Raw genomic sequence first — 25,824 nt, 5'->3', positions numbered from 1 at the left:
GGAACAGCTCATTCTGGCTCTTATCTCCAAGCACATGGGGGAAAAGATTATCAGGAGTAGTCAACATGGATTCACTAAGGGGAAATAATGCTTGACCAGTCTGATAGTCTTCTATGATAAAATGACTGGCTGGGTGGATTAGGGAAGGGCAGCGGATGTGGTCTACCTTGACCTTAGTAAGTCTTTTGACACTGTCTCCCATCACATCCTCATAGGTAAGCTTAGAAAGTGTGTGATAGATGAGTAGACAGGGAGGTGGGTTGAGAACTGGCTAAAGGACAGAGCTCAGAGGGTTGTGATCAGTGGTGCTGAGTCCAGCTGCAGGTCTCTGTCTAGCGCTGTTCCCCAGGGGTCAGTATTAGGGCCTGTCTTAGTCAATATATTCATCAATGACCTAGATGAAGGGACAGAGTGTATCCTCAGCAAATTTGCTGATGATATGAAGCTGGGAGGAGTGGCAGATACGGAATACTATGCTGCCATTCAGTGAGATCTGGACAGGCTGGAGAGCTGGGTGGAGAGGAACCAGATGAGGTTTAACAGGGACAATGTAGAGCCCTTCACCTGGGGAGGAATAACCCCATACACCAGCACAGGCTGGGGGTCGACCTGCTGGAGAGTAGCTCTGCAGAGAGGGACTTGGGAGTTTTGGTGGATAACGGGATGTCCATGAGACAGGAATGTGCCCTTGTGGCCATGAAGGCCACTGGCATCCTGGGTTGCACTAAGAAGAGTATGGCCAGCAGGTTGAGGGAGGTCATCCTCCCACTTTACTCTGCCCTGGTAAGGCCACACCTGGAGTACTGTGTCCAGTTTTGTGCCGTCCAGTTCTGGGCCCCCCAGTTCAAGAAGGACAAGGAGCTACTGGAGAGAGGCCAGTGGAGGGCTACAAAGATGATTAGGGGGCTGGAGAATCTCTCCTACGAGGAGAGGCTAAGAGACCTGGGGCTCTCTAGCCTGGAGAAGACAGAGAGGGGATCTTACCAACACTTACAAATATCTAGAGGGTGTATGTCAGGAGGGTGGGGCCAGGCTCTTCTCAGTGGTGCCCAGTGACAGGACAAGGGGCAACAGGTGCAAGCTGGAACACAGGAAGTTCCTCTTGAACATGAGGAGAAACTTCTTTACTCTGAGGGTGACAGAGCACTGGAACAGGCTGCCCAGGGGGGTTGTGGAGTCTCTTTCTCTGGAGATATTCAAAACTCATCTGGACACGTTCCTGTGTGACCTGCTCTAGGTGAACCTCCTTTGCCGGGGGAGTTGGACCAGATGATCTCGAGAGGTCCCTTCTAACTCCTACCATTCTGTGAATTTCAAGTCTTTGCTTTTTGACTTCTACCCTTGCCTTAAGGAGAATTTTTTTAAATAAGTCTAATGAGTCAAACATATAGCTTAAACTTATTTACCCATGTACTGTGCGGATTGGTGCTTCCAACTGGCTCTCCAGCCACAGCGGGAGATGTGGCACTGCCCTCCCAGAGGCTCTCTGGGCTCAGGAAGCATTTTGGGGGGAGACAGCAAAAGGCCTCTCTTCCCGCTTCTCAGAAAACACAAGCAGAATAACAACACCGTCAGCAAAGAACACCTGTGTAATCTACTCTTCCAATGACTCGGGGTGTTTCTTGATTTACTGCATCTGTGCTTGCTGCCTTTCTTCTGGAGATGGTGGCTCTTTGTATCAGCCTGTCTGGAAATATTCTATAACATGAGGCCACATAACGCATATTTGCTGAGAGCTTGTGACAGAGTGGCATGTAAAGGTTGCACTGGCTGAGGGCTGCATTATTCAGGAGGAATAAAGTCCATAAATGTTTCCCATATGTCTTTTAAAATTACTGCCTTTATATTGTTATAACATCCCACAGTGCCATATAGTCTGTGAAAGCAATGCAATTCTTTTCAGGGAAATCTTTAGCAATTCTTTATAGTGTATTGGCAATGCTTTTCATCTATTTTCTAGCTACTTAGGAAAGAAAAAGAAGGGTTGTAACTAATAAATAATCACATTTTTTACTCTAGTTTTCAAAACTAGATCTTTCTATACCTCATGAGATCATGATGTTAAGTTCAAGAGTTGCCAAACTTTAATATCAGAAACAGGTTCTGTATGTAGCTGGGAGCAGGAGGTCCACCCAAGCCACCAATGAGAAATAATTCCCTACTCTTATCTCAGCTAGAGATTTTCATTTTATCCATCATTTCTGGAGAAAGAGGAGTTTCTTTTTAAGCAACTAATTGATATGGATGGTGATACAGAAAGATCTTTACATTCAGTAATAGAACCTGACCATTTTTATTTTTTTATTATAAAAACCCATAAGGATTATGGAAGTGCCTTGTAAAGATGATTCCTTCAGCTGACACCCTCTTCAGCAGCATGGTCAATGCCTGATTCCACTTTCTGAAAAGCAGGCTAGGGTAGGACAGTAAGGCTGACAGTGGGACACACATGCAAACAAACTTAACATCGTGTAACAGGGTTTTCATACAAATACTCATCACCCATCAAAGAAGCTCCGAGGGCGTTTCCAAAAATCTACAATGTCAGTCTCCTTGGCTGACTGTTTCACCTCCCACCCTTTGTTTAGATGATCTTAGTCTAAAACTATTCCACTTCATGTACATTTGTTTGCACAGATATCAGCCACTCAATAGATTTTATTTTTTTCTTTCTGACAGGGTGAACAGCTGTCTCAGGCACTTCTGGTTTCCCAGTGTTTATGTGGTAGACAAACATTTAAAAAATCAATGTATGTTACCTTGTAATCAAAGGGGTTTAACAATTAATCTTTTTGCTAGATAGTACCTGTGTGTAGTTTGGAATCAACAGTTTGGGAGTCATTTGAGAACAGAGGTGATCATTTCCTATTGTGCCATCAACATTTGTAATTAAGCCATGGGGCAGGTAAAATGGGAGACTGTAGTTAAGGACCTCTTTTCTCATGGTTAAATTTTATTGCATGTTTGATAAACATAGTCTTGTTTGACAATAACAGTCTGGATTTTGTTTTTTACATGTTCAGTTACAGTGGTGTATGTGAACACATTTAGAACAGATGCAAAAAGCGAAGTAAAGTTGGGCCAGCACGTACACACATCCTTTTAAGAGTAGACTGTTAAAAGTCACAGACAGACACAATACATTTTTAATGGAGGGTAGCAAAATGTTGGCATAAAGCTTCATTTTTTTCTGATAGTTTTCAAAGTCCTTGGCTACCATACTTGATGGGCATTGCCTCATAAAAACAGGGTTCTGAACATCTTTGGTTCCATTGCAGAGATATCAAATTAGAAACTGAGGAAGTACATTTTATTACTAATTGGCAGTGTGTCATTTATGACTCTTTTGTAAAATGATGCAAGGGGCTACTCTGCAGTATGCATGATGGTACATGTATCCACTCATACAATGACATAGTTAAGCTGGTGTAATCCCTGCAATTTGCCACTCTGTAGTAGTTAGACTGTGTGGTATCCAAAGAACAACTTTCCCTTACGGTCTATCCTTCGTGCCAATCTGCCATTCCTTTCTCCTAGGAAGAAGAATGGAGTGGGTTTATTTTATTCTGGGGTTGGTTTCTTTTGAATGGGCTTTACTGGTATTTGCTTCAAAAGCGTTTGGAGGCCTGTTTGTCATTGCATCATTTAAACATATTGTCATCGATTATGGGTTTCACTCATAATGTGTGTTTTAGAGCACATCAGAAGCTAGAGGTTGAGTGGCCAAGCTCAGTTTCTGATTCTACCAGGAGGGCACAATGCTGGCCTGACCACAGCAATTCACTGTAAACCTGAAGCATGGGCCAAGCACTGAGATTTCAGCTCATAGCCCCTCCTAACTGCCAGGGAGGTACCTGGTTATCAGCTGAGCCAGCCATTGGAAATTGGGTTGGGGACTGCTGCTCAACCATATTAGTCAGAGGAGCTACTAGGGCACAGGCTAATTCTTTAACATTTAGTCTGTTTTCCTAAACATTGCAGCTTATGCAATCATACGGCTTGTGTGAGTAAGATTTTCTGCCCATCCCCTACTACAAACCTCTATCATTAATGCAGTTTCAACTACATTTGAGTGTGGCCTACTATTCTTAGAGATATTACAGCCTCTACAGGCTGGAGAGGAAAAAATGGGTCTGTCACTGCTAACTCAGAGAAAGGCCGCAGTGTAAACTTGCCCTTGATTAGATATCAGATATGCATCCAGCAGAACCTGGCCACAAATACCCAGCTACTGGAAGAGCATCCGTGAGACTTTGCACCCTATTAGACATTCAGTGAATGCAACTGCAAGACATAACTTCACAGGAAGACAGGCCCCATTATTTCCACTGTTGTTCATAAACAAATCCTTGTTTATTAAAAAAAAAAATAGAAAAAATTAAATAGTCTTTGAAGTATGGCACACTGTTTCTTAGTATTGAGATGAGTGCTGAACTGTGGATGCATTATCCAATGCCCATCCTTCTTTAAAAGAAAAAATTAAAGTAAATGCATCAAGCCAAGTTCTTCATATGTTTGCATAGTGTTCAAAGTACCTCAGGGGATAAAAGGAATAAGAAGTTATTCATCCAAAAATCAAAACAGTGAAAAACTGCAATGTGCTTCTGCATAAAGACAGCAGGGGTTGCTTCAGCTGATTACCTTTGATATTAAATACTGTGTTTGGCACAAAGCTGATAAGAATATTACAGAAAGCTAGTTCAAAGCAAGCTAAAGCTGCTGCTTTCAAAAGCACAATATCAACAATATTCCTTTTGTTAAAACTGCAAAACATGTTTAGCATAATAGCTAAGTACTCCAAAACGAGAATTATTTGTGTATGGAAAGTGTATTTTCATTTTCAAAGGAGTTAACAGTAACTAACTAACAGTACTGCAAAATCCTAGTTATTGATTATATTACATTATATTCAAGGCCTGGATAAAACTCAGACCCCAGTTCTTTAAGGTATTGTGCAAGCATGTGATAAGAGTCAGCCTCTGTCTTCAAGGAGCCCACAGGCAGACCAGATAAACAAATGGTAGAAAAACAAAAGCACTGGCTGTTCTGTTCAAGCCAAGGAACAGAGAGACTGAATGACTTACCCATAATCATATCTCTGTCAGATCTGCGTATTTAACTAAGATTTCTAATGTCCTAGTCCAGAAGCAGTGAAGAATTGTAAGTGAAGTTTGAATAAGGACTCCCTGAGAGTCTTGACTGTGAAAATCCTTTTAGCCCTTTCCAAAGATTTAGCATAATGGGGCAATAAAGATAACATAGTTGTAGTTAATTCTGCTGGATTTTCTTTTAATGGTTCAGTGATATATCCTTTACAGGTTCAAGGAATTGGACCTATGAACTTGATGTGTTCTATATTGAAATTATTCAAATTATTCAATAATTATTTCAAATTCTTTAAAGCAATAAGCTAGAGTAACTGATTGTTTTGGAAGGCAGTTCCATACCAATGATTTCTTAAAATTGGTTATTGGTAATCAGGTCATGTTTATGTTTAATTTTAATGGAAGAACCTCTCTTCGTAGAGAAGCATGTCAAATGCCTTCTTAATATGGTGAATTATTTTAAGTTTTCCAAGCCTGTGTACTTAGAATTAAGTTTATCAAGTAACCTATTTCTGTGAACTAGGTTGCAAAATCTATAAATCATGATGATGCTTTGAATATGGTCGCTGGAGGGGTGACATCAGGATTTAAATCTAACAGTTGTTTTAACAGCAGCATTTATAACTACATAAACGACAGATAAAGTCAGTTAAATAGAGTAGCTATATATAATTGCATTTAAACATACACCATGTGACTGGGAGGTCATTAAAAGTCAAGATCTGTAGAAAATCCTCAATCATAGTTTTGTAATCACCTTCTGGTGTTGCTACTTTATTCTCTTTTATTTCAGGATATTAGCAGAGAATGGAACCATGATACAGTCTGATCTGGATTGTACCTGCAGTACCAGAGAAATAAGGCAGGAAAGCTCCCACACTTAGGAAGCCAAATTCATCCCAAAAATGCAGCTCCTGTTTACAGCAGAATGAGCTGCTAAGGGCCTGCCAACCCCATCCTCTCTCTGTAGAGAGTCCCCACAGAAAGTGAATGGCCATATCCTAGTCTGTGTTTTCAAAACCAAAGCCAAAATGACCAGTTTGTATTCCAAACAAAACTGTGTTCAGCAAACAGACTTCATAGAATGGCACTGGATCACATTTATAGTGTGATAATGCTCTAACAATGTGTAATGCTGAAAGAGACAGGAGTTACAGAAGATTTTGCACTGAATGTGAAGACCCAATTCTGTGTGGAAGACAAAAGCAAATGCATATCTTCCGTACAGGAGCAAGACTTGCAACACTGACTCTTGTTGCAGCATTAGTAGCAGCTGTTCTGAAAGAATACCTTCAGTTCTCATGTTTATACTTCCATAGAAATGCTGAAAGTTTGAAAGGGTTGGCTAAGCAATTGCATCTGAGGGACATGTAAGCTCACTTACTTTATTGAAGAGAACATAAAGATGTAGTCTCAGTGATAAGTAGTTTGTGGCTCATTTACATTGGATACATAGGAGCTCAGACTAGTATAACATAATACCTGCAGAATGTCTAGCAAATTTGTATACAGATAATTCAATATCCAGAATTCTAGACTAGAAGGGAGGTTTTTAAATATTACTTCTGGTTGTATGAAGTATTTCTTTTCACCTCCATTCTCTTTCCCAGCACATAAGAGTGTCCACCCATGACTGGGGGAGAAGAGCTAAATTGGAAGTATTAGAAGACTGAAAAGAACACTAGGAAAACAAACCATGCACAAGTCAGCAGCTGTTTTGGCATTAAGAGAATGCATATTTCCTTTCAATCTGTTTTGTCCATTTTTAATATAAGATGGTTAAACAGATACATTTTATTTTGTCCACGAAATAATAAAAGGTCCCACTGGAAAGCTTATTAACTCGTGCAGATCATTACCAGACTCTACTGCTGTTTGTAAGTAGGATGTTAGAGCCTCGGTAGTTTCATTCAAAACCTGGCCTCTCTTCTTGCCAAACTTGTATCAGAGAAGTGTATAGTTTTCAGAAGCTAATTTTTTACGTTCAGTTGCAAGCCCCTCCCTTAAACAAAAATGGACTCACGACTGCATTGTAGAGGTGACGCCGTGTGTCAAAAATCAGAGGTCTGTTTTGAAATAATTAAGTACCAGGAATGAATACAGAAACCACAGTGTATAGAAACTGCTCTGTCTGGCTACCATTTGGTATTCCTCAGCCAACTCCTGGTGCAGGCAATGAAGAGGTAGGCAGCAGGGTCTGTACAGTGGAGGGCTCTGCAGCTGCCCAAACAGCAGTGCCTACGCTGTACTCTACAGAACACGTTGGCCCCATTGACTCAGTGCTGCGATCTGCAGTGGCTGTGCTCCCTATTGTAGAGCCTTTGCATTATGTTTCTGCGTCTAGGGCTGAATCCCAGCCATGCTGCACTCACTGCCTAATTATAGGCCTCCAGTGCTAATTGAGAACCCCCAGGAACCCAAAGCAGGTCTTGCAGCAGTGGCACAGGACCTATGGAAGACTCATGCCCTTCCTAGCTCAGACTAAGGTGCTGGAGGAATTTAGGGCATCTCAAATGTCTCTGAGCACCAGTATTTTAGCAACTGAATAGAACCAGGCTACCTGCTGAGTAGAAAGCTGTGATCTGTGCAGGTCTACTCCTATGCCTACAGCAGCCAAGGTCTGACTGCCTGCGGGATGGGTCAATACACTTTTGTAAACTTTACCGCTTCACTAAGATTCAGTGCAAACTTGTGAGAAGTAACTTCACATCATAGTTCTTAAACAGCTGTCAAAATCCACAGGGAATTTCTGGAAGAAAGAAAGATTACCTATGTCATGGGGGACTTATCAGTATGACTTGTCAGGAAAAAAAACATTCTTTGATATAGATCACATATGCATAAGCAATATGTGATAGAAGTTGGGGGTTTTATTCACCTTTGTTCTCTGTGCAATTGTTTCTTCTGTAGGATTCAAAAATAAGTACATGATTAGACAGAGAACCTTATAAAGAGTTACCTTGTGATATGATTTGTCATTAATTTGGAAATTAGGATTGAGGCAGTTTATAGTAGAGCAAAAATAGAGAGTTGTGTATGGTACATTCCTGGCAGAACGAGGGCTGGCAACCGCTGCAGAAAGCTTCCCTTCAGCATAGTTTCCATGAATCTGTATGTGCTGGTTTTCATTAAGGAGCTTTAGAGTTCTCTTGTGTGTTCTTCCAAAATGTCAAGCTTTTATTAAGGTTAGTCTGTAGAATTGTTTTTCGCAGAAAGCACATGTTGGTTTTTGTCCTGCAGGCATCAGATCTGCTATTGGAAGCAAGTAGTGAAAGGAACTGTTTAGGAAGCCCTAGAAATGAGCTGAGAACACAAGGAAAAATCATGACCAAAGCCTGGGCTGAGATCTGGTTCACTTTGATATGACACTGAATCTCTGCCTCAGTTTCCCAGTTTCTAAAGACCAAGGCTTACCTAATGTTTATGAAGCACCCGGGGGAACGGCAAATCTGTTAGTGGCAGAGGAGAGCTGCAACACATAGCAGGTGTGGATTTATTGTGCATGGAGGAGATCTTAGGTGGCTAGACAGTTACAGAGTTCAGCAGCAGCTCAGCCTGTCCCACCCAACGAAAGTCAGAGAACACAAAACTGGACGTTTCTTGGATGGCAGGTGTTCAGAAGGGAATTGCTTCTTGCAAGCTGAAAGCTCAGGAAAAGGTAAAAGTGATGTGCCGTCTTCCTCCTCGCTCTCTTTGTTCTTCGATTTTTCTTTTTCACATAAGACTCCAGATGTCTTAAACTTCAATATGTATGTTACATGTTTTTCTAGGTAGAATTAGTGACCCCAGGACTTTTTCTCTTCATTAGTAAACACATTCATTCTAACCTGATTCTTATCTGCTGTGAAACCACTTTATATATTATTACTGTCCACAGATCCCAGGTGTCTCTGTGATACTGCCAGACTAAGGCTGAGCCTTCCAAGATGATTATTTTTTCTGGAATAATAGTAGCAAGAGATTTTATCTGTGAAATTCCTGCATACGGAGATCTGGCACAATGCTCTTGGTTCTGAGAAACAAGGTAAAGCACATTTTTTTATAGACACAAAGTGGTTTTGCAAACCACACGAAATGCACAGATAAGGAACTGGAAAAGTATTATAGGAAGTGTCACAGGGATCATTTCTCTCTTACTTCTTCAAAAAACTCATCACTACAAATCTTCCATATTGATCTTCCCATCAAAGAGTAATTAAATGTACTTTGCCAGAAAGAAGTTCTCATTTTTCCTTGCCATCTCCAGCCTGGTTACGTTGTTCTGAGATTTACAGTGACTATTTCATGCATAAAAACTTTTCCTCTTTGTTAGAACATTAATTTCCTAACATTTTATATTTTGTTTATTATATATGAAGTTCTACTATATCTCAACAGATCTAATAGGAACAGGGTTTCTTGTTCTTTTTCATTCTGGTGTTCCCCGACATGCCTGGCCCCATAGCAGACCTTAAAAATCATCCAGAGTCTCTGTTAGTCATTCTTACCCTGTCACGTTCTTTGTCCTTCTACGGAATTCATCCATGACTGTGGGCCACAGGGCCGTGAAGTTGTCCCCAGACCTCAAGACTGAACTTGCCGTCACCTCTCTGTCTTCTGTCGCATGCACATGCCTTGTCCTTCCCTTCTGCTCCCCGTCCGCCACAGGTCATAAGGCTCAACAGGGAGCTCGGCGTGTGCAACTTACATAGACAGAAGCTGCAAAGGGGCAGAAGAGGCACAAAGTGATGGAAAGAAGGTGAAAATATTTCTTCGTTTCTCTGGCCCCCAGGAGATGTTTTCCAACTGTCTCTTATCTCCACATTCATGGCCTGAGCAACATCACAGTGCAGTTACTTGTTCTTTTATCCAGTCCACATAAATCCAGTTCTACCTCTTTCGTCTTCATCTCACTTTACCCTCCTAAGCCACTATTTAGTGGCTATTGTTGCCACTGTACTGAGATACTTCATGAACCTTAATATATTTACACTCATAGCACTTCTGGTGTGTGGAGGCTTAAACACTTCTATTTACATACAAAACACCTAAGGTCAGGTAGGAAATCTGTAGCAGAGCTGGTGACTCCCCGCCCCAAAAGCCAGACTAACCCAGACCAAAGCATGGCTGCAGCATCCTCCCCGCCATGCAGCCGGCCACGATCCCTTCGAACACTAGCTGCACTGGGATACTTTTTCCCTGCTGCGCCCCCAAGGGCAAGCACCCTTTCCAAGGGTGCCCTCGGGCGCGGCTCCCCCACACCTCTTGGCCAGACACACACTCGAGGAGCCAGCTGCAGCTTGGCCATCCTGCTCCCCAGCTGGCCCGCACCCCAGCACACCCATGGTCTGGGGAGGTTTCCTGGTTTATGTTCTTCTTTTTCTCCTGTTTAACTGTAACCTAATTACTCACCAGCACAACTACAAACCATTTTCTTTCTTTAGCAGTTTCTGGTAAAGGCTTTCTGTGATGGACTCTAATGTGCAAATTGCTCGTGGCAAGGGGCCACTGCACAACCCCAATTTTTTTAAGTCTTGTTTGTTTGTTTTTCTAGAAGGGATAGTAATAATATCAAATACAGTAGAGAATATAGTAAAAGCATCTAAGTGTCCTCCTTATTGCAATAAGATTGCAAAATCCCCATTGGGATTCATTGATGATACATGAACAGAGCTATGTCTCCAAGGGGAGATTCTCTGAAACTAAAGTCAGTGTTAGGTCCCAAACTGTCTTTTGCTTCTTCTTGAACATTCACTTAAGCAAAGGGAAACAAAATATAAGGCAGAAAATGTACCAGGACAAAAAGGTCTTATTTGCTACTGAACATGACCACCCACTTTGATTCTTTTCATATTTTATTCTTTTCTGGTATGTTTGATATTCTGTCATATTTATGATTTTAAACCATTAAGGGGAGTTTCTTTGGTTTTTATTAGAAAATGATCCTTAAATATTTAATGCCGTCATATTCTGATTATAAATAAAGATTTTTTTCTTGTATTATTACTTGAACTGCTAAGTATTATTAATAACCTACCAATGTAGGTACATATGTGAAGCAATGCCAAGGTAGTCTCTTCCCTGACAATCATATTTAAAAGGTTTTAATATCGCTGCGGTTTTTAAGTGTGTGATGTAATGCTTTGCTTCTACCATGTGATGAAAAGAAGTCTTGGGTCAACAGGAGCCAGAACCCTTCTCTCATTTTGTGAATTTCCTCCTTTCAGACAGGAAAAACACATGTTTGAGTTTTTTAACCTCCACACGGCTGTGGGGGGATGCCTGGGCTCCAGTGGCCAGGCCTCTGCACTCTCCAGGAATGCTCTCGCAGCTGCTTGCTGTGCTTGCCGGGCTCAGCAGCAGCGCTGTGCTAAGGAAACTGTTGTGGGTTGGGGTGGGGTCCTTCTTTTTTATTTACTGAGTCAGAGGGACAGTCTGAGCAAGGTTTTAACTGCTCTCTGCAGCTCTGGAATGCTTATACAGTTATTAACAGGCAGAAGGCTGGGTGGATTTTATTTTTTTAATTCCCAAATTACATTTACCTGTGGAATTTTTAATCTGCAGTTAGTCTTTAAAAGCTGATGTGAAGCTGCACTCATCAGAAGTGGCTGATATTTGGAGAGCTGGAAGTTCAGACAGAACTAATCAATAAAATTCAAGTAAGGATTTTAGATAGTGTAGTAAGTGTGGAAAAAAGAACAGAGCTTTCTTATAAATAGTAACTCCACTTGGCTATATAAATAGTTTTCATATAAAAGTTAATGAAAATGTCTATTGTGTATTCCAGGCAAATGAGTATGTGCAATAACTATGCGTGCTCATGTCTACTTCGCAATTATTATGCCCTTTAAAATAACATATTTTAGGGAACTGAAGAAATAAAAAACAGAGGCCCCTTGCAGCATTTCCATATATTGCTTTGTGGAGATATGGTTGTTCAGAATCAAATGGCCTGTTCTAGTTTATGTAATTTATTTTATACCTGAAGTATTAAGATATAGGGGGAAAAAATTCTTAGTCTTTCTGGAACTGAGGATTAAAGAACTTTTGTTCTTTTTTTTTCTTTTTTTTTTTTTCTAATGTCTGAGGCCAAAGTAAATGAATGGCAGGAAGTTTTTTCCCACCACACTGCAGTATCAATTTTCAGTGTGGAAGAATATGATCCAAGAGCAAATTCCAATGTGCCTTATTTCAGTAGGTGCTGTTATAGACACTTAGAGGGTTAGGGTAAGCTGAGAGATTACAGTCTACACAGTGCAAAGAAGATGCTTCGCATGTCTCAGTTTTCTTTTAATTATGAAAATTAATTGAGACGTTTTTCTGAAGTGACAGGTTAGGTCAGAACTGCCTGGTGGCCCTCATCTCATCTCCTGTGCTTCCCTCCATCTTCTGCTTCCATCCACTCTTCAAATTTTTGTATGGCAGTGGAGCACAACCTCCTAAGAAAGGTTATAGACAGTTGCTTGAACTGAACTGCATATTCCTGAAAAGATTATGTAAATTTTTTTCACAATTACTATACCTCTCCTAGCTTACTTGAATTTAAAATGCTTTCTGGAAAAGCCTGTCTCTCTCCATAATTGTATAGAGATCTCTAGAATGCCTATGGTATTAATATTGATATTTGGGGACATTCGTCTGGATATTGGAAGTTACTCATTTATAAGGCTCTGGAGCCTTATAGCAAAACTGATGAGGCCCAGGATAAAACTGTTCTGTGAATGGAATTTACGTCTTGTCTTGCCATTTTGTACCTCTCCAAAGATCCCAATTAAAAGGAAAAAAAAAAAAAAAACCAAACAAAACAAATTTACAAAGTATATGCAAGAAAGAAGTTAAATTCTGTATTTATGTCCCTCTTACCCTTACAAAATATAAGTTCTCTGAATTATAAATACAATTAAATAAGATTATGGTAAAAGCTTCACCAAATCTGCACATGAACTACGTTTAAAAATAAACTTCAGATGAATCATTTTCCAAAAAAATTTATTTTCCTTTTCCAAGGAAAAAAGGCTTTGCTTGTATTTCGTCATATCAATGTTTTACATAGAAACACTTCGTTCGTTAGCCAGACTGTTCCTGGGAAGTTATAAAGTTAATGCTTTGATGGATTTGAAAGCAAATTACTAAATCTGTAATGAGCTATTATTTTCAGTTCCTGTGATACAGTAATCTAAACTTCCTAAAGAAACTTACTTGCTGACTTGTCTAAAGGAAATACTGATTTTCTTACAAACAAGTAAAACTTCAATCTTGTCTCTCCATATCCTTTTGCTTGACACAATTAATCCTTAGCAGTAAGACAAATTTAATAAAAACTGCAAAGGTTTAAGTAAAATTAAAAGTGTTAAACTTTTTTTTTTCCCCTCATCTTGAAGAAGTCTTGGTTCTTATATGCCCAGGGCAATTTGAAAGTACGCTAACTTGTACCTTGGTCTTACCATGCTTTATAAATGACAAAAGAATAGCAGTCCATCATGAGAAAAGGAAGTGTTGGTAATTGAATAAGTAGCAACTATAGTTTATTTTTTTCACAGGTATCTGTATTTTTCTCAGCTTTATCTATGGTGATCTTTTGGAATATTGGCAGTTCTCCATATGAATGAGCACATATATGTTGGGGTTGCTGAGCACAAGAAAGATGTATTACTGCCTATGTAAAATTAAAAATCACATTCCAGTTTTCAAAAGTGAATTTTTATTTTGAATGTTTCAGCCTTTGTCTCACCAACCATAAGCCACCCTGAAGACACCAGAATGATGCACGGGCAGCAATGGGAGCTGATCTTCAGGCTTTTTCTGAAAAAATCAGATTGCACAGCCAAAAATGGAGATGGCCAAAATCACTAGTTACTTTGGGAAGCCTTAACCCTTTATTTCAGCACACCATGCTAAGGGAATAATTTGTTCTTTATCACTTCCCTGCAGTCGCCCAGTCAGACAGGAGCCTGGCAAGCGCTGGTGCAGGTGTCAGGGCAGATGGATTTCACAGCTGCTTCCAGGGCACAAAGTAATTCAGGGATGGTGAAACACATAGTAATACCTGTGTGAATCCTGGAAACCACCCAGCAAAAGTGGTTGGTCTATATGTAGGAATTTGGGGTGCTGCCCTACAGAAGTGTGCCCACAGGGTATGAAGTTTTACCCCCAGCAAGCTTGTGAGTACTTGCTTGCCTCATGGAGAGCATGCCCACAGGGGAAGTCTGCAGTTTAGGTCATCCCGCCTCATTAACTTTACAACTGGAAGGAACCAGAAGGCTTTTACTTATGCAGGTCACTTTGTCTCAACTGTAAAACTATGTGCTTTCCTGCCCCAGGTACCCTTCTGGAAAAGAGTTTGTATTTCTTAAGTGAGCTCGAAATGCCAACTAGGATCAGACTGTGCTTGCAAGCCAGGCTGGAACATAACCCAGCTTTTATATTAATGCCCTCAGGGCCTGAAAGGACATTATTTTAAATCACAGAGAGGCATATCAGTATGATAGTTGTGGATGATAAAATGTACTTGTTTTACAGTAGCCCCCTGAGGCGGTAACCAGGGCTCCAGTGTGCTAAACACATAGGCTACTGCCTGCGCCAAGCGCCTGCCCGTGGTGAGAGGCCACAGGAGCTGCCCATGGTGGGAAGAGGCAGGAGCAGGTAGAGGCACCAGCAGCCACAGGGTCACCGCATGTTTTCATTCTATTATGCAGCTGAAAGGAATAAAAAATGTCAGTAACCCTAATAGCGGGTCTAACAGATTTGTATGGAAATGAGTAAAAGGCTGTCAGGAACACTACAAAGGCAGAAGAAGGGGCTGCTGGGGAGCTGTACATACGTTGCAGTTAAACCATGCACTTCGTCTGGCATGGCCTCCGGGCCCTTGGAGTTGCTTTCTTACTCCCGTCTGTGCCCAGTCAGGTAGGTGCAAGGTGTCCTCGGGCTCTTGGGTGAGTCACTCGCGGGTCCTTGCCCCGGCATGTAACCAACACTCGCCGTAGGGCACCCAACCAGCGGAGCAGCGCGGGGTGATGGCCTCAGGCATGGTGAGCTGATGAAAATTAACCTCGGTGTAGGTGTGGCTGAGTATAGGTGAATAACTGTCAGAGCATAAATTCACCCTCACCTCTTAGCTTCACTCTTAACTTCAGGCTTCCCAAACGAGAGCCCCGACCCATGGGCTGGGGTTTAACAGCATAAACGCCAGCCAGGTTAGGGATAGAGCTCCACGTTCAGACCCTGTGGACACAACCTCAGCACCACATGTGTTCAGGTTTCCATCTCAGCAGGTATAGCCCATAAATGGATAGCAAACCAGGAGGCAGTAAGCAAGCTTGTGCAGAGTCTTTCCCAACGAGCAACTCCGTGCCAAAGTACATTACCATCAGTTTGTCATTTGAATGGGAATAAGCATCACTGATTACTTTTTGCATGTTCATTCAGAATGAAGCCAGATGTTCCTCAGCCCATGTTTTAAACCTGCAATGCACATTTAAAGGCAGACAAGAAAATTCTCACAAGAAAAAGAATATTGAGTCTTGTTAGTGAATTGGTTTATCCAAAAATAACGTATCTGCTAATGGTGATCGGAGTACATTCCTGAATCTGAAAACATTTCCCAAGCTGTTAGACACAGCAATATGCAAACTGCCATTCCAGCGATATTAACATTGTCCCAGCATAAATCAAGATTTTGTTGCTGTTTTCAAAAAGGAAGAGTAACTTCCCCTCAGGAAAATTGCTCTGAATCACTCTTAAGGTTTGGGTTAAGTGTTTTAATAGAACGATTTTCTGGGTTTAATTCTTTTCATTTTACTTGCTTGCTACCTTTATGTTTCTTGTTGTGACACGTTTTCAGTCTACAGCCAGGAATCCAGGTTGCAGTGATATGTTAGACTTCAGAAGGAAGCAAGTCGCTCTATCTAAATCATCTGAGAAATTCTTTTTGGTTATCCAGTCTGTTTGAAATTGTCAGGATGTCTCCTTTTCCTCCCAGCTTTGTAAGACCTGAAGCATTAGCATCTCCGCCTATATATGTGTTGCTTCCTGCTGAAGGAATATTTATAGCATTTCTGACCTTTGAATGAACTTTTACGAATCAATAACAGCAACGTGGAAGGAAGGTCAGCAGCAGTTTTCCTCTAATCTGAGTGTAGCCAGTGTTAGGCCTGGAATATCTAAAATATATTAGGAGCTATCATAATCACATTTATGCAGCATTTTTGCAGGAAATTTGCAGATTTCTTCAGGGCTGTCGTGTAGCTGCGATCTGAAGGATATAAGGCCAGAGTCAAGGATGTCATTAATGAGTTAAGTTGTTGTGTGTCAATTTTTACATATCAGAACTATTAGAAGAGGTCTTAACAGCCAGAGCTAAAGAATAATTTTCTTGACTATATTTTGCCACAGGGAAAGTGTAAGTGGATTAGAAACCCTTCTCATTAATGACATGGTGCAACTGAAACACGATTCATTTCCTTGCACTTCAGATTACAGAAGTAAAATCGACACGGTCACCCCTCGAAGTGTGAGCACAAGCAGCCATATGAGATGGTTTGAGTCAAGGTTTGCCAGTTCAGAGTCATTATCCCTGTAACCCTACAACGCAAATATTATAAAAGACCTTTCCTAACTCCTCAGATTTCTGAAGCTGCTTCCAAAATCAAGGTATTCCTATAACGAATTAGACTTCTCAGTGCTGTTTGCTGCCTCCAAGCATAGAGGAGGAAACCAGGCTTCGAAATTTCCTGTCATTTCACTGCCTAAAAGCAAAGTTCCTAACTTAATTAAATCTTTTCCTTCTCCAGAGATGGCACCTCTAAAAAGTGCTTCTTGAGCATTCTTTTTGCCTACTGAGGGAGCCTGGCCAACTAGTTCAGATTGTAACTGTAAAGTAGAAGCCCAAACTCCGGATGTACCGAGTTAAGTGAGATGAATCCCATTGCTAGGGGTGACAGTAATAGATCTCACAGAGTGAGAGATCTTCTACCTTGTAATTAGAGTGATTTTTTTTCGGTCAGGACTGTCTTTCCATGGAGGTAGCAAAGGAGGGTCTTGTTCTTTGCTGGAGCCTTCTGGTGCTGCTATAATACACAGGGCACCTATTTGCAAATGCAGTGTTGTTATCCTGAAAATCCCTCTCATAATAGCCCCGTTTTTCTCTAGTATTTTCCTGCTTGACTAAATGGAGAGACAACGATAGCTATACAAACCTTCACAGATGTCAAGAAACTTTTGATAGCAGCTCAAAAGAGTTGTTTTCATAAGTTTCTTTTTCTACGTCCGTATTATTGGAAGATTGTGTCTACATGTTCAGCCAGCATTACAAATATGTCTAAAAATACAGGGAAAATAAAACAAATTTGCTGAAGTTTGACAACTTCTGTTTGATCAAAAGTTGTTTGGTCAAAAGTATTTTAAAAGTCAGGAAATTAAGAGGTTTTTTAATGGATGCTATCGTACTTATCGTTAGGTTTCTGAAGAAGAACAAAGGAAAGAAATTTCCACACGAGTTCTACATGAATTGTTAATGTCAACTTTGAATTTCCTTGGTTTTTCCTAGTTTATAAAACATCCTTAATATAGAATTGTTTTGTCTGAGAATAAATCCTGTGTTTATTCAAATTCTTAGATTCATAATATTAAAGAATGATTTACTGCCTCTCTCCACATACCTATTTCCTTCTTTTTCCTTCTTTTTTTATTTCTTTCAAGGACCAACGTACTATGCCATGTACATCTTCAGTGCTTTTAAACATAAAGCTGTCATGTCATTTCACTGTTCTCTGAAATCTGCATTCCAGCTTTCAGCAGTCTCTAACCAAATTAAGTTTGTTCTGTCTTAGTCTTCTTCCCAATACATTTTAAGTACTTTGAAAAATTCTATAAAACAGGAGAAAAATGGAAGTCCTGGTGTTACACTGAAGTCAGATCAGAGTACTGTATTGGCTTCTAACCCATCTGTCTAGCATAGAATGTAAGACATGTTTGATTGAGACTGAATAACAAAATCACCCTTTTTAAGCGCATCAATAGACAGAAATTAATATTCCTGATTAAATTCCAGTTTATCGGTTCGCTAAGGCTGGTGTTTTGGCTCCAGCAAGAAGCTAAAAAGGGGTCTAGAACAACTCTCTGAGGCCAGCTCTCCATGGACAGCTCTCCATGGGACAACTCTACAGGGGACAACTGTGTGCAAGGACAACTCTACACGGGTCAGCAGATTCCGCCGGTCCTCCCTGCCACACGCAAAGCTCTGCAAAGCCCTTGAACACCAGCAAGAGCTCTGCACAGTGCCATGGGGAGCCCCGAGCACCTGGCAGCAAGGGGTCTCTCACGGGAGGCAGAGGGGGGACCGCCCGCCAGCTCATTCCTGCCGTGCCTGCAGTGCACATTGTATTAGGGGGAGGAAGAGGAGGAGGTGTGCAGACAGAGGGGGCAAGCAGTGGGGGAAGGTGGTGGGGAGCAGCTCTGGGTATGGGGGGTGAAGCCAACCACCTGAGCACTGCCTGGCGAGAGAGCCTGCCAAAAAAATCCACGATGAGATAAAGACAACGATGAGATAAAAGCAACTAAATCAAATGTGAAGTACAAAAATTGAAATTTTGCCGGGCATAAGCGCAGCCAGCTAACGGGCAGGTGAGATGCAAGGTGGGTGCGGAGAACTACGGGAGGGTTTTGCTTGGGAAGCTGGGGAGCAGGTGACTGCCCCACTGTCTGCCGCCACCCACCAAGTCCCTGCGGCTGCTCCGGTGCTGGTACTGCCGGGCATGTTGGGCAGACAGGGAAGAAGTGCTGCCATGGCAGGGACTGCTGACTCCCTGCGTTCCCGGTTGCCTGGGGCTGAGGAGAATGCTGGGGTGGTGGGACACCATGTCCATAAGGCCCTCAATTTAAAAAACATCTCCAAAAAAAAAAAAAAGAGAAAAAAAAAAATGCCAAGGCTGACAAACGGCAGGCTGTCCCACAAGGCCGTACTCAGGCAGCTGGCATCCCCTCCCCACACCTGGAGCTGTGCCCAGAGCTGCTCCCTCTGCTGCCTCCCCCCTGCCTCCCCCACTGCTCGCCCACCTGCTTGTGAACCTCCTCCTCCTCCCCCCAATGTAACGTACACTGCAGGCACGGCAGGAATGAGCTTGTGAGCGGTGCCCTCTCCACCTCCAGTGAGAGGCCCGAGTAAAGTTGTCCTCATGGAGAGTTGGCCATGAAGAGTTGGCCCATTCCGTCAAGCTGTTCACAGGCAGCTTCTCACACATCTCACGAATACAGAAGCATGGGCTGCTCTCACTGACAGTAGGTGATTTTGCTTGGTGATTTCAGAGAATGACGAGGAGCAGGAGGCTCTGCTGTCACTGGACAAGCCCGGCTGGTATTCCCAAGGTAATGCTATCCAGCTTTATGAACTACTGAAGAAGATGACTGGCAAGTTGGATCCCAAGGTATGTTATAAGAGAGAGTAAATCTTTCTGAAAATACCCTGTTTGAGTCTAAAATTCACCAGACAAGCTTTCATTAAAGTTATTGATGTGATCGTTCACAAATTTTTGTTCTGGTTACGCTTGCTGTTGTCTAATAGACTTCAGTCCATAACTGGAAGTAGCATATTAGTCTTCTTATCAATAGATATTTTATTCTGTATGCATGGTCATGCATTTTGGCAGCTTTGGGAAGAATCAGACTGTAATCAATAAATAAACAATCTCCCTGAGGAAACAGATCGAATAGATTTAAAGGTGTCATCAGTGAAAACTAGGATCATGTTATTTTAATTACAGGTCTGGATGGGTGAAAATGCCACTGAAGACGGTGGGACCACATTTTCCCTAGTGGGTAAACTACCCTCTGGGCACAGAAGAGTTCTGAGTCACTGAGAGATGCTCCATGTTCTCCCTTGTTTCCAAAGCTGTCCAAAATCCATTCACGTTTTTTAGTGCATTTTCTTGGTAGTTTTTTCCACTGCTTCCTGGCAGGCTATTTCTGTCCATCAAAAATCTCAGTGGTCTCCTCTGTGCCAGTCCCAGCCAGGCATCCCCATCCAGTGCCCCTGGAGGGTGAGAGTGAGGAGGGTGTGCAGGGCCATCCTTTTCCTTATGGATCTGGCTGAAGATAAAACCCCAAACTGTGACATTAATAAGATCTCTGTGTGTCATGACCAATTGTAAACACAGAGGAATTTTTATTAGGTTGTTTTAAAGCTCTTTTTCTCTCTGTGAAATACAGTTTGCTTGTGTTTTCCTCATATACAATGAACTTTTAATTTGCTGCTTCCCTCATAGGTTGTTTATTTTGGTGACAGCATGCACTCAGATATTTTCCCAGCTCGTCACTATAGCAACTGGGAAACTGTCTTCATCTTAGAGGAGCTTCTAGGGGACAAAGTTGCAGTGCCTGTGGAGACTGAATCTGAGCCCTTGGAAAAGAAAGGAAAATATGAGGTAAGGGTTCCTTGCAGATGTTTCCTGGAACAGAAGACAGTAACTTACAAAAAAGCCTCATGCCACCTGTGCTAAGAACAAGCCTGCTTATCTTACTAGGCTGATGAAAGCCTCAGCATCCCTCACAGACATATCCTCCTGGCCACACCAGGAGGGTGCCATCCTGTCCCAGCTCAGCGTTGCATGGGTGACACAGAGCCTCTACCCAGAGCTGAATCACAGATCTTGGAAAAAGAGCTGTATGTGCTTTCCCTTAACAAAAAAACATAGTCTTCCCCTTTTCAGTAACAAGAACTTGCCCTCCGTCCTACAGGGAGAAATTTCATGGCCACTTATCACAAGTCCAGCACGTGAACTCTGCCAAGTTCATGAAGTTTCCCTGCACGTCATGGCAAACTGTAAACACAGAGGAATTTTTATTACATTGCTTTAAAGCTCTCTTTCTTTCTCTGTGAAATACAATTTGCTTGTGGTTTCCTTATATACAAAGAACTTTTAATTTGCTGCTTCCCTCATAGGTTGTTTATTTTGGTGACAGCTGTGTTTCGAAGTCTGGTCCAGTGCAGACTACTGATAGTTACCTCAGATAAATAATGTGATTTTCATGTTGATCGCAGCTGGGAAGCAGGGCCTTAGCACAACTGCCACACTTTAATTCTCCCACGGAAGGTGGAAGCTTACTATGGTTTATCCTTCTCTCCACTGCTGAAGAACAAAGCAGACGGGGAATGGCTCTCGGATGGACGATGCAGCAGTGTTGTACCTCCAGCGTGTCCTATGCAGGAACTACAGTGCAGCTGCACTCTCTGTTTGGAGTGTTTCTTCTTTTCTTACGTTCCTAAATAAATAGCTCATTTTTGTCTAATTGCAGAGAGATATATGTGCTTTTTCACTTGGCTTTGAAAAGCACTTTTTTTTTTTTTTAATAATTGCTCTTTGTGATTAAAAAGTTAACATACAGATAGGAAGATTTTTGTGGGGTGCTTTTAAAGATGTTTTTAATCTGACTAAGAAACATTTTTAAAGCCCCTGGTTTTTATGGAGGAAAGGGTATCTTCAATGGGACTAAAACAATATAGGTGTGACATCTATTTCTCTACTTTTTTAATAGACATATCTAATAATTTCCCCTCTATCCTGATTTCTAAACTAAGGTCAGACAAGGACATTTCAGTCACTGAAATAAGGAAATGTAATCATTAATGTTTAGGCTTTTTACTGGGTTATAGAAGAAACAAAAATTAAGTCAAACAAACTCAAGTCTCCTATCAAGAAAAATGTGTTTCTCAGTAAAAAAGCAGGCAGGGGGTGTGTGTGTGTGTGTGTGCACGTGGAAGGAAGAAAGAGTGAGTAGTAGTTGATTTTATTAATTAATGCTATAAAAATAACTCCTTCTCCTCCATAAATTTGTTCATTCTCTGACTGGAGACTCTTGCATTGCTGCATAGAACTTGCATCTCTGTAAGGTTTGGGGTTTTTTATTCAATCATGGTTTCTTAAGTATGTTCAATACATGCTTTTGAAGCACACGTATTTAAACAGACAGGCAGAACATGTTTCTTCTCCTGGAAGTACAAAGGAAGAGTTATGAGTGAGGCGTTTCTAAGCCCTTGATGACGATTTGGATTTCTCTTGTTGCAGTACCTCTGGTCGACTGCTCACAAGATACATCTTCTCTATCACTGCAGTTATCAAGCAGGAAATTGAGACTTTTAGACAGGTGCTTGACATTTCACTGGTGCTGTAGTATTCTTGATAAGAGATTGCAGTATCTCGGGGAGACATCACCCCTGCCACACACAACCCCTGTTCGGTTTACATCCGCTACCAGTGACAGCAAGCAAGCAAGGGAGAAATGAATTGCGTTGATTAAAGGAATCTGAACGAGGGGGGCCACGGCAGGTCAGTGGTGTTATTTCATTACCACGCTGCTCACTGGAGTCTGAACAACAGGTCATATCCATATCTCTGCAGTTGACTGGACACCACTAACTTAACAGGACTGGTTCAAAGGGACTCCCTTTACAGGCCTATGGGAGTTTTATTTTCATTCCCCTAATCAACTTCCCCCGTTAACCCTTTGGTTAAGAAGGGAGAAAAGCCAACTCAAAGGATTGTACAAAGTCAGGTGTTTTTGGAAAATTAGGCACTAACAAATTAGATTTAGTCTTATTTATCAGCCTTACTCATCGGCAATGAAAAAAATACACTACTATTGCAGATTTTCCATGCCATGCTGCGTGTGCAGAGAGGGACTGAATATTTAATACAAGATGCAATCCTCCCTTCTATCAGTCTTTACAAAATATTATTCAAGAAATAAAGCACTACTTCTGATTTGCAATTGCATCTTTCAGAAAGAAATTACAAACAACTGGTTTCAGTTGTTTGACTAGTATTTCATCACTAGCAGAGAGAGGGGAAGAAAACAACCTCCTCATACACAAACTGGGAGGCTAGTAATTTCCATTTTCATTAGCATTTTTTTGTCTTTTCTCTTCAATTAAATGCATGATATAAGCCAGAAACACACAACTGTAAAATTATGGTAACATCTGCAGTTCTTTCAAGTACATGAGTCATAACCAAATGAGCAAGAGAATAGCAAACTAAAAACTATTCATGCAATTACTCGTCTCCTAAGTGAATTGCAACATGCAGGGGAAAAAATACCAAGCATTGTGTTGAAACGAGATTTCCCCCAGATTTGGGGGTTTGTTTGCTTGGCTGGAGGCTTTGTTTTTGCCTTCTGTTCTTTAAATGTGTGATCAATTCCATCAATGAAAACTCGAAGAAAAGCTGGAATTTGTCCCAGGATTTCGAGGGAAGTGATTACAGAGGAGCTAGTCAGCATTTAAAAACCTATAGGAATGAATGGAGCAGAAATCAAATGAGTTATTGGCAGATATAGATGACATTTTTGCAGTTAGAAGGAAAACCTATTTTTTACAGTATTGCCCAGTGGCTGGTGGGTTGAGAGGTCGAGGCCCTTAACCCCCTGAATTTCCCTGACTCCCTCAGCATGACCTGAGACAAGGGCTAATTACTCTGTGCCTTTTGGCTCTGTTTGTCTCTTTATTGCTGTTTGACACAAATCTAACAGTATTTTCAGAAACAACCTGGTTGGCTGTTGTGAAGCCTGGCGAGTTAAAGCCATATCCTTAAAGCAATATCCTGAAGTTAAATGTATTTTATTTTGAAGGAAGTCTGCTTATAGTGATCCATGTTGAAGTTTAGCTGTAACGATCACAGGCGAAATGTTTTATATTTGCACGACTTGTGGGAGGCAGGTTCTGTGCAAAAGACCAGTGGCAAGTTTGCACACTCAGCTTGGCTGTGTTATTCAGGGACACCTGGTTGTTGTGACCAGCACAGCTGTGCTGGCAGAAACACCTCAAATACTTGCAGTTATGCCAGCAAAACTGTATTTTGAGCATTGTTTTTTTCTGGCACTAAGACTTGGGGATGGTGTTACCACCTTGGCACAAAGCATACAGCCATCAGTACCATCCGTTATATTGGACGCAGGATACAGGATACAGTACAAAATAAAATAATCCTAGTGTCCCATGTTTGGTATAAAGATCGTAGAATCATAGGATGTATTGGGTTGGAAGGGACCTCTAAAGGCCATCTAGTCCAACCCCCCTACAATAAGCAGGGACCTCTCTAACGAGGTCAGGCTGCTCGGAGCTCCATCAAGCCTGACCTTGAATGTCTTCACGGATGGGGCTTCCACTACCTCTCTGGGCAACCTGTTCCAGTGATCCACCTCCCTCATATTAAAGAACTTTTTCTTAATGTCCAACCTAAATCTACACTTTTCTAGCTTAAAACCATTACCCCTCGTCCTATTGCTACAACCCCTTGTGAACAGTTCTTCCCCTGCCTTCTTATAGGCCACTTTCAGGTATTGGAAGGTCGCTATAAGGTCCCCCCAGAGCCTTCTTTTCTCCAGGCTGAACAACCCCAACTCTCTCAGCCTGTCTTCACAGGAGAGGTGCTCCAGCCCTCTGATCATTTTTGTGGCCCTCCTCTGGACACGCTTCAACAAGTCCGTGTCCTTCATGTGCTGGGGGCTCCAGAGCTGGACGCAGCACCGCAGGTGAGGTCTCACCAGGGCAGAGTACAGGGGGAGAATCACCTCTCTCGACCTGTTGGCCACACTGCTTTTGATGCAGCCCAGGATGCGATTTGCCTTCTGGGCTGCAATTGCACATTGGTGGCTCATGTCCAGCTTCTCATCCACCAGTAGCCCCAAGTCTTTTTCCACAGGGCTGCTCTCTAGCATGTCTTCTCCCAGCCTGTATTGATACTGGCAGTTGCTCCAGCCCAGGTGCAGGACCCTGCACTTGGCCTTGTTGAACCTCATGAGATTCACCTGGGCCCACCTCTCCAGCCTGTCCAGGTCCCTCTGGATGGCCTCCCTTCCCTCTGGCATATCAACTGCACCACCCAGCTTGGTGTCATCAGCAAACTTGCTGTGAGGGTGCACTCAATGCTGCTGTCAGTATCATTAATGAAGATATTAAACAACACTGATGGCATAGATGGCAAATCTCCATCTAAAAATACTAATATTCTGCATGTACAATGTTTTTTCAGCTTGACTTTTTACTCCTGTCTCCTTTATGTCCTTCTTTCTTTCATCTCTTTACCAAATGTAGAAAAACTTCAGAGCTCAGCTCCCTGCCTATTTCAATTGTAAATAGGCCATTTCTGAGCTGACAAATCAGTGTCATCAGTGTCACCCAAGGGTCCTGTTAACAGATTCTGTCTGTTCCTTAACAGACCCTATTTGTCTGCAGTTAATAAAGCAAAGGTGATAGTAGGTATTCCAGGTGGTTTAACTTCGTAGAAAGCCTTGGAACTTGAGGAGAGCTCTTACCATTATTTCACTGAAGTCTAGACCTAGTCTTTGAGGTTTTGTACCCTCAACTGACACAATCAACATCTGACCTGCTACTGTCTGACCAACATGTCTAAGAGCAAAACCGCACACTTGGGGGTTTTGCATATGAAAGGGGGATTGCTCAGCACTTCCCAGGACCTACTGTCCTGCTGTGAGAGCAAACCCCACGTCTGGGGACTACAGGAGTGGCTGGTGTACCTTCCAGAGCTCCTCGGCCCCACTGCTGAATGTGTGTCTCCAGGCGTGTGTCAGCAGTAGCGATGTTGCCAGGGGACTTTTACCAGGCTTCATGGTATGCAATGTCTTCTTTGTTGCAGCCTATATATGCTTCAGGTGAGATATGGACATCTTGTAGGCAGCAGTTAGGGATGGCAGGGGTAGTGATGTCAGGTGCATCCAAAGGATGTGGGCA

At 42.0% G+C, this 25,824-nt stretch overlaps 1 protein-coding gene across 2 annotated transcripts in view; it reads left to right on the top strand.

Annotated features, from left to right (window-relative positions):
- Positions 1-25,824, top strand: part of NT5DC1 (5'-nucleotidase domain containing 1) — a 153,892-nt gene that overhangs the window by 113,228 nt on the left and 14,840 nt on the right. For both annotated transcript variants that reach the window (XM_086461285.1, XM_086461284.1), the window contains 2 exons: positions 19,386-19,504; positions 20,342-20,500. In XM_086461285.1, the coding sequence (XP_086317411.1) occupies positions 19,386-19,504; positions 20,342-20,500 (278 nt within the window). The remainder of the gene's footprint in view (positions 1-19,385; positions 19,505-20,341; positions 20,501-25,824) is intronic.

Source organism: Leptosomus discolor, chromosome 2, assembly GCF_034619465.1.
Source record: "Leptosomus discolor isolate bLepDis1 chromosome 2, bLepDis1.hap2, whole genome shotgun sequence".
NCBI classification, from domain to species: domain Eukaryota; kingdom Metazoa; phylum Chordata; class Aves; order Leptosomiformes; family Leptosomidae; genus Leptosomus; species Leptosomus discolor.
This window is presented reverse-complemented; position numbering and strand designations above follow the sequence as displayed.